The sequence below is a fragment of the Drosophila willistoni genome, unplaced genomic scaffold, assembly GCF_018902025.1.
Source record: "Drosophila willistoni isolate 14030-0811.24 unplaced genomic scaffold, UCI_dwil_1.1 Seg346, whole genome shotgun sequence".
Classification (NCBI taxonomy): Eukaryota; Metazoa; Arthropoda; class Insecta; order Diptera; family Drosophilidae; genus Drosophila; species Drosophila willistoni.
The window spans coordinates 87428-106874 of NW_025814296.1; the positions used below are offsets into that span (position 1 = coordinate 87428).

A 19447-nucleotide genomic window follows, 5' to 3' on the forward strand; every position below is an offset into this window, starting at 1 on the left:
TATTAATGGTAAGTATTAGGTTTATTTTAGCTTTGATTTAGATTTAGGTATGGCAATTGAGGTAAGTATTATTGGTTTCGTTTTTTATGCTTTAGGTTAGAGTTTGGATTAGAGGTAAGTATAATATATAGTATTTCTTTATAAATCTTTTTATGATTTAGGTTCATGATTTTTAGGTTTGTTTTATGATTTTTAGGTGAGTGTTTTGGTAAGTATGAATGGTTTGTATTATTTAGTATATTTTATGATTTAAATTGTTTTTTATATATATTTTAATATTAATTTTTGTGGTAAGTATTATTTTTGGTTATTTGATTTAGGTAATTTATTTGATTTTATAGCATGTTTATGATATTTAGTGGGTGTGTTGGTAAGTATTATATGTTTTTGATTTAGTTTTAGTAATATGTATTATGTTTAGAATGATTTAGGTAATTTATTTTATTTTATAGCATGTTTAGGATATTTATGTGAGTGTGTTGGTGAGTATTTTAAGTTTTTGATTTAGTTTTAGTGATATGTATTATGTTTAGATTGATTTAGTGTTTAGTCTGTTTTATGGTTTGTTTTTAGTTTATTTTATGTGTTAGTTTTATTATTTTTGTATATATTTTATTAATGCTTTTTTTATATTATATTTTGCCCATTTTTAGTGTTTAGTTCAATTTGAAGTATTTTTTTTAGTGTGTTTTCCCTGATTTTTGCTAATTTCAGAGTGTTTTTAATTTCTCTTATTATTTTTTTTGTAGCATGTCATATAGTGGTTTGACCAGTGTGCAGTGTGTATTAAAAATTTCAGGGTTTGCATGTTTAGCATAGTATGTAGGTAGATTTGTTGGTAGAATTATTTTTAGCATAATATTGGGCATTGTTTTAGTTAGTTACATGTGTGAGATAGAGGTAGCTTGTGTAGTTTTAAGTTTTTATGTTAAGATCTGGTTATTTTCATGTGTTTATCATAGAATTTGTATCAAAGTGTTTCTTTTAAGTGTGTTAGTAGTTATGGCTGCCACTATGTGTGTGTTTTGTTTACATTATCGACTGTGGTTTATCGTTTGGTGGCATTGTTATCGATGTTAAGAGTTATGTTAATTGTTGTATCGGCTTGAAAATGTTTATGTTATTAGAGTTATTAGTTAGTTGCATGCCTTAGATTAAATTTTTAAGAGAATTGTTTAAAGTAGAATGGTTTGAAAGTAGTGCCATTGCAAATGTATGCGATGTGGTGAGTATCGGCAGTCATTTACATTGGCATGTTAATTAACATTTTGATTTAACATTTAGTGGGCATGTTATTTAAATTGTATGGTTAGGTCACATTAGATGAAAAAGGTAAACAAAGGCCCAATTTGCAAAGTTTTTGAGTTATAATTTACAATTTTTCTTTTTTCCAGGTACCATGTTTCGCTTCCAGGTTTCCGGCGCATCTAGGAGGAATCACGGGTAGGTAATTTGTTGGTAAGTATTGGTCTCATTTGTTTTTTAGGTGTTGTCGTGACTTGGCCTTTGGGTTGCCAGCCAGCTCATGCCGGCCACAGGTGAAGAGTAGGCGTTGGTGTGAGGTAAGTAGAATCCTGCAAGGAGAGGATGATTTGCCAGGCAGGAATCCCGATATTCATCTGTGTGTTTTTATTTTCAGGTATGGGCAGGTTGGAGTGAAAGCCCAGTAAGGAGTTGACTTTTCCAGAGCGACCTCGACAGTTCATGTAAGCTTGTTGGGGCCAGGTGGGACGTCTCATTGGCACATTTTGCTGTGTTGTGGCAGTTTGTGTTGTTCAGGTGTAGTACATGTTGTTTTGGTTGCATGTTGTGTATGTTTTATCTGTGTTTAGTTGATTTGTTTTGCGTAGTTTTAGATTTGCATGTTTATTTAGTTGAATAGCTTGTTGTTTTGATTTTTGTTGCAATTTTATCTAATTCGTTTTTAATTTCTTTTTATTTATAGGTTTTGTGCATCAGGATTGGAGATGTCGGATCCGAAGGCGCCGACCAGAAGGACTCCGCTGGTTCGTTTTAATTTTTATTATAATATGAATTGATTTTATTTTGTTTTAGGTGTGTTTTGTATTTCTTGTTATATTAATAGTTTAAGTAGGTATTTTAAGAATTTTTGTGTTGTATTAAATAGTTAATTTGTGTATTGTATTAGTTCTAGTTTTAAATTTGTATTATTTGTTGTGATTATGTGCTTTTTCTTTAGTATTGTGTTGCATTTGTTAATATAGTGTTCTTGTATTCATATGTGTTGCTTTGGTATGTTTAAGTATGTGTTGTTTTTGTTAAAAAATTTTGCCAAACGATTTGTATGTATTGTTGTTTTAGATAGTGTATTTATGTATTAATTTAGTTTTGCTGTTCTTATTGGATAGATATTTGTTTTTGCATGATTTTAATTTAGTATTGTATTGTGTTATTTTGTGGTTTTTTGCCATGTTAGCTTGATTTATTGTTATAGAGTTTTAAGTGTTTTTCTGTAGTTTTAGTTTATGCAATGTGTTTATAAATTTGGGTTAGATTAGACAGTTAAGATGTATGTTGTTTTAGTTTTTAGTTGTTATTGTTGTATTTTAGTTAAGTAAATTTTAATGCATTTTGTATATTTTTGTTAGTTTGTTTCGTTTGTTTTGACGTTTATAGATTTTTGTTGTATTGGGTAATTATTATATGAATTATTTTAGTTTTAATTATGTTGTTGTATTAGTTCCTTAGTTAAATTCTTTTAAATTGCAGTGTTGCGTGCATGTTATTTTGAATTGAGTTTTGTTGTGTTTTAAGATGTGTTGTTGTAGTTTTAGTTTTAGGTAATTTATATATTCTTTTATTTTGTATTAATTGTTTCATTTTTTTGTATGGTTTTTAATATTGTTTATTTTATATTTTTAGGTGTGAATTTGATGAGAAATTCGACAGCGTCAGTCCTGGATTGCTCCTGTTTGGATCCCGCAACAATGTCATCAGCTGACCGATGACCAAATTTAGCTGCTGCATCATGGCCATGAGGTCTCGATATATTGGCTGCATTTGACCAGGAGTATCTGCTTCTTGTGGCAGTCGTTGTTTTAGGGGAGTGTTTTGTTTTTGTGTTGTGTAGTGGTGTTTATTGTTGTTGTAGTAGCTTTTACTTTTGTATCGTGTTGTATTATCATTTTGTTTGTTATTATTAGTATTAGGTTTAATGTTTATTAACGTTTTGTTTGTATTTTCCAGTTTTGTGTTCATAGCAGAGTTCGAGCAGGAGACGGTCGTGGAGTTTTGGCTTATTTCGCCAAAATATTGCGTCGAGGGCACCCGGGGGAAATGCCAGTCAGCCTCTCTTTTAAAAGGTAAGTTGTTATTCCTTTTTTTTGTAATTTTGCCAGCTCCTGCTGGTAGACTTTGCATCCTTTGAAGCTTGAAATATGTTTTTCATTGCAGTTGACGCATACTGGATTGGGGTTTCTCTTGTGTTGGCAATCCTTGGTGTCGTGAGTGCCGGCACATTTCATACAGGCGACCTGACCATGGCAGTAGTTCCTTGTATGTCCGAACGCCTGGCATTTGTGGCACTGTGCCGGGGTCAGGCGCCTGTGGAATTTTTCAATTCTCACTTGGTAAGGGCCTAGAAGTTTTAGAGTGAGTATATTCTTTTTTAATTCATCAGTGAGGGGCTCCAGTTCCACCTCAAACGAGTTATACGGAATCATTGTACGATTTTGCACTAACAGCTTGGCAAATCTCGCACGGTATCCGCTTCTTGTAAGCTCATTGGGGATCCATTTAACATGTGTTGAATGGTGGAGTCCTTTTATGATGATTCTAAATCCTTTTTGATTGTATGGTTGGAATGTAAAGAATGAATATTTGTTTCTTTTTAGGTGCGTCATTGCGGCTGAGTGGTCTTCATTGGAGTAGCAGGTAAGTTTGATTTGATTTCCTTGTTCAGCTTTAATTGTAAATTTATTTTTCAGGTTTAGGTTTTCTAATTGGGCGAGCAGCGGGCCAACGTCTGGGATGCGGGAGATCCAGATGTCCGGAATCCTCTCGCTTCGATGACCGCTGTGATCAGAAGCAGAACGGCCGTCATTTACGGATTGCTCGTCTCTCCTCTCACCTTGGTTGCACGTCGCAATGGAGCTAGTCGTAGTATTTAATTTTATTTTTGACTCTGTATTTGTTTTATTAGTTTTAGTTATAGTATGAGCATTAAAATTAAATAGCTTTAAGTTTGGTTTAAAATTGTTGTTGGCTTGTTTTTTTAGTTCTTGGGCAATCGTTTTTGTGGGTTTTTTAGCAGTAGTAGAGATGTGCGAGGTTATGGTTTCTTGTTTTAGTTTTCTTTTAATTTGTTGCTGCTGTTTTGTTTGTTGTTGCTGTTTTAGTGGTTGTTCTAGGTGGTTAGTTTTATTGTCACTAGTTTCATTAGTTGTAGCATTATAATTTGTTTGTTTGTGATCAATTATGTGAGTTTCAATGTTTTCACTATTTTTTTGGCTGTTGTTGTTGTTTCTTTTATCATTGTTAGTTGTAGTTAAGTGTGCCTCAATAGATTTTAAGTATTGTTTTATTTTATTCGGTGTAGTTTTGTTGGATTGATCTGGGTTGTTAGAGGGGGTTGGGCTGTCATCATCGGTGACCATAGGGGATATGGAGTCGATGTGGGTGTAATTTTTTGGGGTTGAATTAATGGAGATCACGGTTTCGTTGGACTCCTCTGGGGACTCATAGTCCATTTGCCGCTCCTTCTTTATATGTAGCCCTTTGTTAGTTGGGCATATTGGTAGCTGTTGTTGTTGTTGGTTAACATTGATAATAGCATCATCATCGTCCATTATTCCCGCGCTTGCACAGCTAGGTGGGCGGGAGCGACGGGGGGGGGCGATGTGGGATAGGCGAAAAGATTTTTTCCAGTTGTTTTAGGCTGGCAACAGGCAGCCCGCCTATTTTGTTCTCCGCATACGAGCTTTTGATCGGGCAAGGGGCATAAAGGGGGGGCCACTCGTCGTCTGGCGATCCCGCTTTGCCAGGCATATTATCGGCCCTTTCCTTTGTCTTTCTCTTGGTGCGTGTGTACCGAGATGACGGTCGTCGTCGGTAAGCGGGAAAAGAAGTCGCGGAAAGCGAAGGCTCGTTCGTCGCCGGTGCTGGAGCAAGTCGCCCCCGTTGCGAAAAAGCCGCATCTGGACAGCGTATCCATGCCCGTCCCCCCCGTGAAGCCAGCCAAACGTAAGGCTGCCGCCGCTGCTGCTTCTCCTGAAGCTGTCGAAAGTCCAGCCGCTGGACCAGCCGAGACGGAGATACCGCGAAGCGGAGCGTGGCGAATTGTCGCCGGTGGCTCGTCTGCGATTCTCGCAGAGATTGGCGCCTCAGGGCAAGCCATTAGAAATGCCATGATTGACATGGAGCCAGTAGCTGCATCGCAGCTATCGTCTGCTATCAGACGCTTGGAGGAGTTGGCGACATCGCTGACCCTCAGGAACGCTCTGTTGGAAGCGGCAGAGAGCAAACCTGCTGCACAGCCGCCCACCACCCCTGTTGCTGCGCATATTGCTGCGTACAATGCTGCCTTCCCCGCGGTCACCGCCAGAGCTGCTGCCGTTGTCCCCGTCCCCGGAGTGCCGGTCGCCGCGCCACGGATCAGCAAGCCAGCTGAGACGTGGTCCGCGGTGGTCACGAGTCGGGACCCGAACGTGTCCAGCAAGCAAGTGGCCGAGCGGGTGATGAAGGAGGTCGCACCGACGCTGGGAGTGCGTGTACATGAAGTACGCGAACTCAGGAGCGGAGGCGCTGTCATCCGCACGCCGTCGGTTGTCGAAATACAGCGGGTGGTAGCGAATAAGAAGTTCGCAGAAGTTGGACTGAATGTCCAACAGAAGAAGGCGGCAAGACCTTCCCTGAAGGTGATGGAGGTTGACACCAAACTCACCCCGGAGGTCTTCATGCAGCAGCTCTACGAAAACAACTTCAAAGAGATGACGGTAGAGTCCTTTAAAAAGGCAGTGCACATGGTGTCAAAGCCATGGGTCGCGCAAGAAGGCAAGAGAGTGAACGTCTCTATCGAGGTAGACGACTCGATTGCGTCCTTGCTGGAAGGCCGTGAGAGGTTCTACATTCAGTGGTTCAGCTACAGGTTCCGCTGGATCGTAAGGACCCACTGCCACAGATGCGCAGGCTACGACCATAAGGTGGCCCAGTGTGGTGCAACAGAGGCGACATGCTTCCGATGTGGTCAGAAGGGCGACAAGATCTGGAAGTGCGAAAATCCGGTGGACTGCCGGAATTGTCGCTTTAATGGAAGGCCATCGGGGCATTTAATGCTCTCGTTGAGAGCCGCACATCGCAGGATTACGCGGTAAGTTGGCTGGAGTCAGTGGTGCACTCAGTCGCGTTCTGAGGGTTGACTGGGGTCTCAGTCCCCGATCCAGACGCACTGTGTATGCTGGACTCATGGTGCCTTGTGCGCTATTTGGTGCCTCAGTGTGGTATTCCGCGGTTAAGAGTACGATGGTCGCCAGGAGGCACCTCTGCTCTTGCCAGACGGTCATGCTCTTGGGATGCCTGCCGGTATGCCGTACAGTGTCCACTGTGGCACTGCAGGTGCTTGCTGGAGCCCCCCCGTTGGACTTGGTTGCCAGGCAACTGGCGATTAGGTACAGGGTGAAGCATTCCCACCCCCTCGAGGAAGGCAATTGGCTGTTCGGTCTGGATGTAGCAAATCTGGATCGGAAGCAGATGAAGGCGATGCTAGACGAACGTATGTGCTGCGAGTGGCAATGCAGGTGGGATGACGATGAGCACGGTCGACCGACTCATGAGTTTATCCCGGACGCATGCTTCGTCTTCAGCCGGAAGGACTTTGGTTTTGGACTTCACGCTGGATTCTTGCTGACTGGCTATGGATCGCTGAATGCATTCCTGTATGAGAGAAGTCTGAGTAGGACGCCCACATGTCAATGTTTGCCTAAAATGGCTAGTAGTTTCGACTGCGAACAGCCCGCCAAAGCTGCAAATCTGGTAGACGAACCCCATGAGGGGCGAGTCAGGGATGATCCATTTCCTGTTCGTGCTGAACAGAAATGGCTAGTAGTTTCGACTGCGAACAGCCCGCCAAAGCTGCAAATCTGGTAGACAAACCCCATGAGGGGCGAGTCGGGGATGATCCATTCCATGTTCGTGTTGAACTAAAATGGCTAGTAGTCTCTGACTGCGAACAGCCCGCCAAAGCTGCAATCTGGTAGACGAACCCTAGTTGGGGGGAGTCGAGGACGATCCATTCCGTGTTGTCGAGGACACATATGGCTAGTAGTTTCGACTGCGAACAGCCGACCGAAGCTGTGATTCGGTACTACGGGATGGGCTAGTGGCCCAAGGCTAGCCCAATTAGTGGTTGGCCCCCTTGTGGGAGATCGTAGTGGGGGGTAACGACATATCTCCGCCGACATATCTCCGCCGTTAGAAAAACGACATATCTCCGCCGACATATCTCCGCCGTTAGAAAAACGACATATCTCCGCGCGGAGATATGTCGTTCTGAAACGACATAAATTCACGCGGAGATATGTCGTTCTGAAACGACATTATTTCGCGCGGAGATATGTCGTTTTTTTAACGGCGGAGATATGACGTTTTGAAACGACATATCTCCGCGCAAATCACCGGCGATGATATAATAATAAACCCCAACAATAATTTCGCGCGGAGATATGTCGTTCTGAAACGACATAATTTCGCGCGGAGATATGTCGTTTTTCTAACGGCGGAGATATGACGTTTTGAAACGACATATCTCCGCACAGATCACCGGCGATGATATGTCGTTTTACAACGACATATCTCCGCCGTTAAAAATGCGACATATCTCCGCCAGAAAAATGTACTGGGCGGAGATATGTCGTCGGAGATATGTCGCTATGCCCCACTACGGGTGGTTTGATACCCAAATGCGGGGAGAGTCATTGGACTCAGCGTGGAGTTGCGTTACACAACCGGGTGCTGTACCCATAGACCAGCAGAGGTTTTAGATGGGCCTCGCTCCTTACCCAGGGGGAGTGTCATGTCCGACAGCATGGCATTCAATAGCACTGACGAGATGCTGCAATAGCAGTATCTCCGAAGGGCGTTGGTTGACGCATTGTTTTGACCCGCTGTACTATATGTCACAAGTGTGGCATATTAGAGTACCGTGGTTGTAAACCCTATTAATGGGTACACGTCACGTTAAATAAACTCGACTTCATGTCCCTATCTACTGGGAAGCTTGGGCCTGATGATCGCAGAAGGGGTCTGGATATACCGTAATTCATAAGTCGTGATTCAGGTCAAGTCGACTCGAAACCTCCAAGTGGTGCTTCCTGGGTGCTGTTGGAATTTTTTCAGCAGTAGCCGATTCGAGCGGCGAGGTTTACCCATTTCCTGTTTGGCGGTGACGAAAATGGTTAGTAGTTTCGGCTGCGAACAGCCGACCGGAACTGTGATTCGGTACTACGGGATGGGCTAGTTTGCCCACTAGCCCTTTGTGGTTGGACCCCTTGTGGGAGATCGTAGTGGCTGTGGTTTAATACCCAAATGCGGGGATGAGTTTAACTCAAATGTGGAGTTGCAAACAACCGGGTGCTGCACCCAAAGACCAGCAGAGGTTTTAGGTCGGCCTCGCCTCACCCAAGAGGGAATGTCATGTCCGACCAACATGGCATTCAACTGGCACTGGAGAGAAACTGCAAAAGCAGTTCTCAAATGGGCGTTTGGCGACGCATTGTATCGTCACGTGTACTATTTGTCACAATTGTGGCTTATTCGAGTGCCGTGGTAGTTAAACCCTATTAACGGGTAAACGCCACGTAAAACAAATAAGACTTCATGTCCCTATCTACTGGGAAGCTTGGGCCTGATGATCGCAGAAGGGGCCTGGATGTACCGTAATTCATAAGTCATGATTCAGGTCAAGTCGACTCGAAACCTCCAAGTGGTGCTTCCTGGGTGCTGTTGAAATTTTTCAGCAGTAGCCGATTCGAGCGGCGAGGTTTACCCATTTCCTGTTTGGCGGTGACGAAAATGGTTAGTAGTTTCGACTCGAGTGCCGTGGTAGTTAAACCCTATTAATGGGTACACGCCACGTAAAACAAATAAGACTTCATGTCCCTATCTACTCAGTCTTGTTTGGACTGTCGTTGCGTGCGGTTGTGTCGCGGTAGTGTCAGTTGCGAAAATCAAACGCAAAAGAAACAGTGGAAAAGTGCAAGACAGAGACACCGATTGAAACGGTGAAGTGCTCACTTGTCGTAAACAAGTGGATTAGTGTGCCAAGCAACGGTAACTTGTTTACCAGTTGAGACTGTGCGTGTGAGTGACAGTGCAAGTGTGTGTGCGAGCACGTGCTCAAGTACAGTGGACACTCGAGAAGAGTGCTAGTACAGTGCGCCCTCGCTAAAAGGGCCAAGTGCTGTTTTCGGCGTGCGTGATCGGACTCGTGCGTGAGCCGATTGTTTGTGCGTGAGCCGATAGTTCGTGCGTGACACGGAAAATTTTTTTCGAATTTTTTCGTGACACGAACTATTCGTGTAGAGACGTTGTCATGGACGGATCCATGAAACGCAGTGGAAGCACCATCAGCGTGATGAGCGCTTCCAGCGTTGTTGAAAGCGCCCGCAGCGCTACGTCGTGTGTTGAGTCGGCCGCGGAGTCGATGAATGTCACTGGTAGTGACACCGTTGACGAGTCGGGCGCCGAGATGACGGTCGTCGTCGGTAAGCGGGAAAAGAAGTCGCGGAAAGCGAAGGCTCGCTCGGCTCGTTCGTCGCCGGTGCTGGAGCAAGTCGCCCCCGTTGCGAAAAAGCCGCATCTGGACAGCGTATCCATGCCCGCGCCCCCCGTGAAGCCAGCCAAACGTAAGGCTGCCGCCGCTGCTGCTTCTCCTGAAGCTGTCGAAAGTCCAGCCGCTGGACCAGCCGAGACGGAGATACCGCGAAGCGGAGCGTGGCGAATTGTCGCCGGTGGCTCGTCTGCGATTCTCGCAGAGATTGGCGCCTCAGGGCAAGCCATTAGAAATGCCATGATTGACATGGAGTCAGTAGCTGCATCGCAGCTATCGTCTGCTATCAGACGCTTGGAGGAGTTGGCGACATCGCTGACCCTCAGGAACGCTCTGTTGGAAGCGGCAGAGAGCAAACCTGCTGCACAGCCGCCCACCACCCTGTTGCTGCGCATATTGCTGCGTACAATGCTGCCTTCCCCGCGGTCACCGCCAGAGCTGCTGCCGTTGTCCCCGTCCCCGGAGTGCCGGTCGCCGCGCCACGGATCAGCAAGCCAGCTGAGACGTGGTCCGCGGTGGTCACGAGTCGGGACCCGAACGTGTCCAGCAAGCAAGTGGCCGAGCGGGTGATGAAGGAGGTCGCACCGACGCTGGGAGTGCGTGTACATGAAGTACGCGAACTCAGGAGCGGAGGCGCTGTCATCCGCACGCCGTCGGTTGTCGAAATACAGCGGGTGGTAGCGAATAAGAAGTTCGCAGAAGTTGGACTGAATGTCCAACAGAAGAAGGCGGCAAGACCTTCCCTGAAGGTGATGGAGGTTGACACCAAACTCACCCGGAGGTCTTCATGCAGCAGCTCTACGAAAACAACTTCAAAGAGATGACGGTAGAGTCCTTTAAAAAGGCAGTGCACATGGTGTCAAAGCCATGGGTCGCGCAAGAAGGCAAGAGAGTGAACGTCTCTATCGAGGTAGACGACTCGATTGCGTCCTTGCTGGAAGGCCGTGAGAGGTTCTACATTCAGTGGTTCAGCTACAGGTTCCGCTGGATCGTAAGGACCCACTGCCACAGATGCGCAGGCTACGACAATAAGGTGGCCCAGTGTGGTGCAACAGAGGCGACATGCTTCCGATGTGGTCAGAAGGGCGACAAGATCTGGAAGTGCGAAAATCCGGTGGACTGCCGGAATTGTCGCTTTAATGGAAGGCCATCGGGCATTTAATGCTCTCGTTGAGAGCCGCACATCGCAGGATTACGCGGTAAGTTGGCTGGAGTCAGTGGTGCACTCAGTCGCGTTCTGAGGGTTGACTGGGGTCTCAGTCCCGATCCAGACGCACTGTGTATGCTGGACTCATGGTGCCTTGTGCGCTATTTGGTGCCTCAGTGTGGTATTCCGCGGTTAAGAGTACGATGGTCGCCAGGAGGCACCTCTGCTCTTGCCAGACGGTCATGCTCTTGGGATGCCTGCCGGTATGCCGTACAGTGTCCACTGTGGCACTGCAGGTGCTTGCTGGAGCCCCCCCGTTGGACTTGGTTGCCAGGCAACTGGCGATTAGGTACAGGGTGAAGCATTCCCACCCCCTCGAGGAAGGCAATTGGCTGTTCGGTCTGGATGTAGCAAATCTGGATCGGAAGCAGATGAAGGCGATGCTAGACGAACGTATGTGCTGCGAGTGGCAATGCAGGTGGGATGACGATGAGCACGGTCGACCGACTCATGAGTTTATCCCGGACGCATGCTTCGTCTTCAGCCGGAAGGACTTTGGTTTTGGACTTCACGCTGGATTCTTGCTGACTGGCTATGGATCGCTGAATGCATTCCTGTATGAGAGAAGTCTGAGTAGGACGCCCACATGTCAATGTTTGCCTAAAATGGCTAGTAGTTTCGACTGCGAACAGCCCGCCAAAGCTGCAAATCTGGTAGACGAACCCCATGAGGGGCGAGTCAGGGATGATCCATTTCCTGTTCGTGCTGAACAGAAATGGCTAGTAGTTTCGACTGCGAACAGCCCGCCAAAGCTGCAAATCTGGTAGACAAACCCCATGAGGGGCGAGTCGGGGATGATCCATTCCATGTTCGTGTTGAACTAAAATGGCTAGTAGTCTCTGACTGCGAACAGCCCGCCAAAGCTGCAATCTGGTAGACGAACCCTAGTTGGGGGGAGTCGAGGACGATCCATTCCGTGTTGTCGAGGACACATATGGCTAGTAGTTTCGACTGCGAACAGCCGACCGAAGCTGTGATTCGGTACTACGGGATGGGCTAGTGGCCCAAGGCTAGCCCAATTAGTGGTTGGCCCCCTTGTGGGAGATCGTAGTGGCTGTGGTTTGATTTTCCTGTTTGGCAGCCGAAGCATATGCCCATAGCCAAGCAACTGAGTTGCTGGCCACTTTATTGTATATATCTCAACTGAGATCTTCACAATTTTTCCCTACTTACAATCTATATGGGCGACATAATACCCTTTAAAAATTGATTACATATAATTTCTTAAAAATAGACATAGATAAAAATTTCAGCTTAGGTGGTATAATAGGTAAGTATATTTAGAGTTATTAGTGAAATAGAGATATTAATGGTAAGTATTAGGTTTATTTTAGCTTTGATTTAGATTTAGGTATGGCAATTGAGGTAAGTATTATTGGTTTCGTTTTTTATGCTTTAGGTTAGAGTTTGGATTAGAGGTAAGTATAATATATAGTATTTCTTTATAAAATCTTTTTATGATTTAGGTTCATGATTTTTAGGTTTGTTTTATGATTTTTAGGTGAGTGTTTTGGTAAGTATGAATGGTTTGTATTATTTAGTATATTTTATGATTTAAATTGTTTTTTATATATATTTTAATATTAATTTTTGTAGTAAGTATTATTTTTGGTTATTTGATTTAGGTAATTTATTTAATTTTATAGCATGTTTATGATATTTAGTGGGTGTGTTGGTAAGTATTATAAGTTTTTGATTTAGTTTTAGTGATATGTATTATGTTTAGATTGATTTAGTGTTTAGTCTGTTTTATGGTTTGTTTTAGTTTATTTTATGTGTTAGTTTTATTATTTCTGTATATATTTTATTAATGCTTTTTTTATATTATATTTTGCCCATTTTTAGTGTTTAGTTCAATTTGAAGTATTTTTTTAGTGTGTTTTCCCTGATTTTTGCTAATTTCAGAGTGTTTTTAATTTCTCTTATTATTTTTTTTGTAGCATGTCATATAGTGGTTTGACCAGTGTGCAGTGTGTATTAAAAATTTCAGGGTTTGCATGTTTAGCATAGTATGTAGGTAGATTTGTTGGTAGAATTATTTTTAGCATAATATTGGGCATTGTTTTAGTTAGTTACATGTGTGAGATAGAGGTAGCTTGTGTAGTTTTAAGTTTTTATGTTAAGATCTGGTTATTTTCATGTGTTTATCATAGAATTTGTATCAAAGTGTTTCTTTTAAGTGTGTTAGTAGTTATGGCTGCCACTATGTGTGTGTTTTGTTTACATTATCGACTGTGGTTTATCGTTTGGTGGCATTGTTATCGATGTTAAGAGTTATGTTAATTGTTGTATCGGCTTGAAAATGTTTATGTTATTAGAGTTATTAGTTAGTTGCATGCCTTAGATTAAATTTTTAAGAGAATTGTTTAAAGTAGAATGGTTTGAAAGTAGTGCCATTGCAAATGTATGCGATGTGGTGAGTATCGGCAGTCATTTACATTGGCATGTTAATTAACATTTTGATTTAACATTTAGTGGGCATGTTATTTAAATTGTATGGTTAGGTCACATTAGATGAAAAAGGTAAACAAAGGCCCAATTTGCAAAGTTTTTGAGTTATAATTTACAATTTTTCTTTTTTCCAGGTACCATGTTTCGCTTCCAGGTTTCCGGCGCATCTAGGAGGAATCACAGGTAGGTAATTTGTTGGTAAGTATGGGTTCATTTGTTTTTTAGGTGTTGTCGTGACTTGGCCTTTGGGTTGCCAGCCAGCTCATGCCGGCCACAGGTGAAGAGTAGGCGTTGGTGTGAGGTAAGTAGAATCCTGCAAGGAGAGGATGATTTGCCAGGCAGGAATCCCGATATTCATCTGTGTGTTTTTATTTTCAGGTATGGGCAGGTTGGAGTGAAAGCCCAGTAAGGAGTTGACTTTTCCAGAGCGACCTCGACAGTTCATGTAAGCTTGTTGGGGCCAGGTGGGACGTCTCATTGGCACATTTTGCTGTGTTGTGGCAGTTTGTGTTGTTCAGGTGTAGTACATGTTGTTTTGGTTGCATGTTGTGTATGTTTTATCTGTGTTTAGTTGATTTGTTTTGCGTAGTTTTAGATTTGCATGTTTATTTAGTTGAATAGCTTGTTGTTTTGATTTTTGTTGCAATTTTATTTAATTCGTTTTTAATTTCTTTTTATTTATAGGTTTTGTGCATCAGGATTGGAGATGTCGGATCCGAAGGCGCCGACCAGAAGGACTCCGCTGGTTCGTTTTAATTTTTATTATAATATGAATTGATTTTATTTTGTTTTAGGTGTGTTTTGTATTTCTTGTTATATTAATAGTTTAAGTAGGTATTTTAAGAATTTTTGTGTTGTATTAAATAGTTAATTTGTGTATTGTATTAGTTCTAGTTTTAAATTTGTATTATTTGTTGTGATTATGTGCTTTTTCTTTAGTATTGTGTTGCATTTGTTAATATAGTGTTCTTGTATTCATATGTGTTGCTTTGGTATGTTTAAGTATGTGTTGTTTTTGTTAAAAAATTTTGTCAAACGATTTGTATGTATTGTTGTTTTAGATAGTGTATTTATGTATTAATTTAGTTTTGCTGTTCTTATTGGATAGATATTTGTTTTTGCATGATTTTAATTTAGTATTGTATTGTGTTATTTTGTGGTTTTTTGCCATGTTAGCTTGATTTATTGTTATAGAGTTTTAAGTGTTTTTCTGTAGTTTTAGTTTATGCAATGTGTTATAAATTTGGGTTAGATTAGACAGTTAAGATGTATGTTGTTTTAGTTTTTAGTTGTTATTGTTGTATTTTAGATAAGTAAATTTTAATGCATTTTGTATATTTTTGTTAGTTTGTTTCGTTTGTTTTGACGTTTATAGATTTTGTTGTATTGGGTAATTATTATATGAATTATTTTAGTTTTAATTATGTTGTTGTATTAGTTCCTTAGTTAAATTCTTTTAAATTGCAGTGTTGTTTGCATGTTATTTTGAATTGAGTTTTGTTGTGTTTTAAGATGTGTTGTTGTAGTTTTAGTTTTAGGTAATTTATATATTCTTTTATTTTGTATTAATTGTTTCATTTTTTTGTATGGTTTTTAATATTGTTTATTTTATATTTTTAGGTGTGAATTTGATGAGAAATTCGACAGCGTCAGTCCTGGATTGCTCCTGTTTGGATCCCGCATCAATGTCATCAGCTGACCGATGACCAAATTTAGCTGCTGCATCATGGCCATGAGGTCTCGATATATTGGCTGCATTTGACCAGGAGTATCTGCTTCTTGTGGCAGTCGTTGTTTTAGGGGAGTGTTTTGTTTTTGTGTTGTGTAGTGGTGTTTATTGTTGTTGTAGTAGCTTTTACTTTTGTATCGTGTTGTATTATCATTTTGTTTGTTATTATTAGTATTAGGTTTAATGTTTATTAACGTTTTGTTTGTATTTTCCAGTTTTGTGTTCATAGCAGAGTTCGAGCAGGAGACGGTCGTGGAGTTTTGGCTTATTTCGCCAAAATATTGCGTCGAGGGCACCCGGGGGAAATGCCAGTCAGCCTCTCTTTTAAAAGGTAAGTTGTTATTCCTTTTTTTTGTAATTTTGCCAGCTCCTGCTGGTAGACTTTGCATCCTTTGAAGCTTGAAATATGTTTTTCATTGCAGTTGACGCATACTGGATTGGGGTTTCTCTTGTGTTGGCAATCCTTGGTGTCGTGAGTGCCGGCACATTTCATACAGGCGACCTGACCATGGCAGTAGTTCCTTGTATGTCCGAACGCCTGGCATTTGTGGCACTGTGCCGGGGTCAGGCGCCTGTGGAATTTTTCAATTCTCACTTGGTAAGGGCCTAGAAGTTTTAGAGTGAGTATATTCTTTTTTAATTCATCAGTGAGGGGCTCCAGTTCCACCTCAAACGAGTTATACGGAATCATTGTACGATTTTGCACTAACAGCTTGGCAAATCTCGCACGGTATCCGCTTCTTGTAAGCTCATTGGGGATCCATTCAACATGTGTTGAATGGTGGAGTCCTTTTATGATGATTCTAAATCCTTTTTGATTGTATGGTTGGAATGTAAAGAATGAATATTTGTTTCTTTTTAGGTGCGTCATTGCGGCTGAGTGGTCTTCATTGGAGTAGCAGGTAAGTTTGATTTGATTTCCTTGTTCAGCTTTAATTGTAAATTTATTTTTCAGGTTTAGGTTTTCTAATTGGGCGAGCAGCGGGCCAACGTCTGGGATGCGGGAGATCCAGATGTCCGGAATCCTCTCGCTTCGATGACCGCTGTGATCAGAAGCAGAACGGCCGTCATTTACGGATTGCTCGTCTCTCCTCTCACCTTGGTTGCACGTCGCAATGGAGCTAGTCGTAGTATTTAATTTTATTTTTGACTCTGTATTTGTTTTATTAGTTTTAGTTATAGTATGAGCATTAAAATTAAATAGCTTTAAGTTTGGTTTAAAATTGTTGTTGGCTTGTTTTTTTAGTTCTTGGGCAATCGTTTTTGTGGGTTTTTTAGCAGTAGTAGAGATGTGCGAGGTTATGGTTTTTTGTTTTAGTTTTCTTTTAATTTGTTGCTGCTGTTTTGTTTGTTGTTGCTGTTTTAGTGGTTGTTCTAGGTGGTTAGTTTTATTGTCACTAGTTTCATTAGTTGTAGCATTATAATTTGTTTGTTTGTGATCAATTATGTGAGTTTCAATGTTTTCACTATTTTTTTGGCTGTTGTTGTTGTTTCTTTTATCATTGTTAGTTGTAGTTAAGTGTGCCTTAATAGATTTTAAGTATTGTTTTATTTTATTCGGTGTAGTTTTGTTGGATTGATCTGGGTTGTTAGAGGGGGTTGGGCTGTCATCATCGGTGACCATAGGGGATATGGAGTCGATGTGGGTGTAATTTTTTGGGGTTGAATTAATGGAGATCACGGTTTCGTTGGACTCCTCTGGGGACTCATAGTCCATTTGCCGCTCCTTCTTTATATGTAGCCCTTTGTTAGTTGGGCATATTGGTAGCTGTTGTTGTTGTTGGTTAACATTGATAATAGCATCATCATCGTCCATTATTCCCGCGCTTGCACAGCTAGGTGGGTGGGAGCGACGGGGGGGGGCGATGTGGGATAGGCGAAAAGATTTTTTCCAGTTGTTTTAGGCTGGCAACAGGCAGCCCGCCTATTTTGTTCTCCGCATACGAGCTTTTGATCGGGCAAGGGCATAAAGGGGGGGCCACTCGTCGTCTGGCGATCCCGCTTTGCCAGGCATATTATCGGCCCTTTCCTTTGTCTTTCTCTTGGTGCGTGTGTGTGTGTGGGTGAACCGCTATGCGTCTCCCTTTTATATATGCTGGCGCATGTATGTGTGGGGAGCAAAAGGGCGCGAGAGAACCCTATGTACTAACAGTACATAACTAATTTTTCACAGGCACGAAAAAAATTAACATGTAACACTTAGGACTTACACAATGCACATTTATGAGTTTATTAACATACAGAAAAAACATTTATATCACAGTTGCGGCTATTTATCACAGATTTTGGTTATTTTATTAGTCAAGGCTAAGTTTTAATTATTCGTCGTGTTGTTGTTGTTTTAATTAATTTATTTATTTATTTATTATATGTTTTAGCTGAGTTGCACGGGGGGAATTTATTTATTTTATTTGTTAATATTTTAATTAATTTTCTTTTTTTCTGTTTTCTTTTTTTTTCTGTTTTTCTGTTTTCTGTTTTTATACCATCACACCCATAGGGTGAAATGGTATATTAAAGTCGCCAAAATGTATGTAACAGGCAGAAGGAAGCATCTCCGACCCCACAAAGTATATATATTCTTGATCAGGATCAACAACCGAGTCGATCTAGCCATGTCCGTCTGTCCGTCCGTCCGTCCGTCTGTCCGTCTGTCCGTATGAACACCTAGATCTCGGAGACTATAAGAGCTAGAGCCACCAAATTTTTTATGTAGACTCGTGTAGTATGTAGAGTGATCAAGTTTATTTCAAATTTTTTGCCACGCCCCTTTCCGCCCCCGCAATTTTAAAAAAAGCGTTTATCTCAAAAACTATTCTAGCTAGAGACACCATATTTGGTATGTATATTCGCTTAGTAAATGCACACATTTTGTATGTATAAAAATTTTGCCACGCCCTTTTCCGCCCCCGTAATTTGAAAAACTTGATTATCTCCCGTATTTTTTTACCTCATGCAATCAAATTTGGCACACTTAAATTTAATTTTAATATCTAGCAAAATACCAAATTTGATCAAAATCGGACAAAAAACAGTCGAGTTATGCATATAAACGTTTTTCCATAAGGCCGGAGTTGGCCGTTGGCTGGTGGGGGCGCTAGGGTGCTCGTATGATTGGAGTGAGCGAGATACAAGATATGCTTGTAAGAAGCATGTGAAAATGCTTGAAATATTTGCTTACTGGTGTATGGTATACCAAAGTCGGCGAGACGACTACTTACTTCATTTTTTTCTGTTTTCTGTTTCTGTTTGGCAGCCGAAGCAATATGCCCATAGCCAAGCAACTGAGTTGCTGGCCACTTTATTGTATATATCTCAACTGAGATCTTCACAATTTTTCCCTACTTACAATCTATATGGGCGACATAATACCTTTAAAAATTGATTACATATAATTTCTTAAAAATAGACATAGATAAAAATTTCAGCTTAGGTGGTATAATAGGTAAGTATATTTAGAGTTATTAGTGAAATAGAGATATTAATGGTAAGTATTAGGTTTATTTTAGCTTTGATTTAGATTTAGGGATGGCAATTGAGGTAGTATTATTGGTTTCGTTTTTGCTTTAGGTTAGAGTTTGATTAGAGGTAAGTATAATATATAGTATTTCTTTATAAAATCTTTTTATGATTTAGGTTCATGATTTTTAGGTTTGTTTTATGATTTTTAGGTGAGTGTTTTGGTAAGTATGAATGGTTGTATTATTTAGTATATTTATGATTTAAATTGTTCTTATATATATTTTAATATTAATTTTGTGGTAAGTATTATTTTTGGTTATTTGATTTAGGTAATTTATTTGATTTTATAGCATGTTATGATATTTAGTGGGTGTGTTGGTAAGTATTATAAGTTTTTGATTTAGTTTTTAGTGATATGTATTATGTTTAGATTGATTTAGTGTTTAGTCTGTTTTATGGTTTGTTTTTAGTTATTTTATGTGTTAGTTTTTATTATTTTGTATATATTTTATTAATGCTTTTTTTTATATTATATTTGCCCATTTTTAGTGTTTAGTTCAATTTGAAGTATTTTTTTAGTGTGTTTTCCCTGATTTTTTGCTAATTTCAGAGTGTTTTTAATTTTCTCTTATTATTTTTTTGTAGCATGTCATATAGTGGTTTGACCAGTGTGTAGTGTGTATTAAAATTCAGGGTTTGCATGTTTAGCATAGTATGTAGGTAGATTTGTTGGTAGAATTATTTTTAGCATAATATTGGGCATTGTTTTAGTTAGTTACATGTTGAGATAGAGGTAGCTTGTGTAGTTTTAAGT

General features: G+C 41.1%; 2 protein-coding genes across 10 annotated transcripts; both read left to right on the forward strand.

Moving 5' to 3' along the window:
* Positions 1–1317: 1317 nt before the first annotated feature.
* Positions 1318–4174, forward strand: LOC124461325. 5 transcript variants are annotated; one of them, XR_006955025.1, is made up of 7 exons: positions 1318–1332; positions 1395–1779; positions 1946–2006; positions 2884–3323; positions 3415–3612; positions 3855–3894; positions 3948–4174. XR_006955025.1 is itself a non-coding variant. In XM_047012855.1 (4 exons), the coding sequence occupies exons 1-3, from the start codon at positions 3176–3178 to the stop codon at positions 3870–3872; spliced, it is 342 nt and encodes a 113-aa protein (XP_046868811.1). In that variant the 5' UTR covers positions 2852–3175; the 3' UTR covers positions 3873–3894; positions 3948–4174. The 5 variants fall into 5 exon arrangements, 1 of the variants encoding a protein (XP_046868811.1); XR_006955024.1 differs by lacking the exon at positions 1318–1332 and having other exon boundaries at positions 1353–1562; positions 1640–1779; XR_006955023.1 differs by lacking the exon at positions 1318–1332 and having other exon boundaries at positions 1354–1779.
* A 9306-nt stretch (positions 4175–13480) lies between these two features.
* Positions 13481–16353, forward strand: LOC124461324. Of its 5 annotated transcripts, none has more exons than XR_006955021.1 (7): positions 13481–13514; positions 13577–13960; positions 14127–14187; positions 15063–15502; positions 15594–15791; positions 16034–16073; positions 16127–16353. XR_006955021.1 is itself a non-coding variant. In XM_047012854.1 (4 exons), exons 1-3 carry the CDS (start codon positions 15355–15357, stop codon positions 16049–16051), a joined length of 342 nt encoding a protein of 113 aa, XP_046868810.1. In that variant the 5' UTR covers positions 15031–15354; the 3' UTR covers positions 16052–16073; positions 16127–16353. The 5 variants fall into 5 exon arrangements, 1 of the variants encoding a protein (XP_046868810.1); XR_006955020.1 differs by lacking the exon at positions 13481–13514 and having other exon boundaries at positions 13535–13743; positions 13821–13960; XR_006955019.1 differs by lacking the exon at positions 13481–13514 and having other exon boundaries at positions 13536–13960.
* The last annotated feature ends 3094 nt before the right edge of the window (positions 16354–19447 follow it).

Bases quoted from the DNA above. Each gene is read 5' to 3' on its own strand.
- LOC124461325 (XM_047012855.1), top strand. From the start codon at position 3,176: ATGTTTATTAACGTTTTGTTTGTATTTTCCAGTTTTGTGTTCATAGCA. The intron at 3,324-3,414 runs GTAAGTTGTTAT...TTTTCATTGCAG, and splicing joins GTCAGCCTCTCTTTTAAAAG to TTGACGCATACTGGATTGGG.
- LOC124461324 (XM_047012854.1), top strand. From the start codon at position 15,355: ATGTTTATTAACGTTTTGTTTGTATTTTCCAGTTTTGTGTTCATAGCA. The intron at 15,503-15,593 runs GTAAGTTGTTAT...TTTTCATTGCAG, and splicing joins GTCAGCCTCTCTTTTAAAAG to TTGACGCATACTGGATTGGG.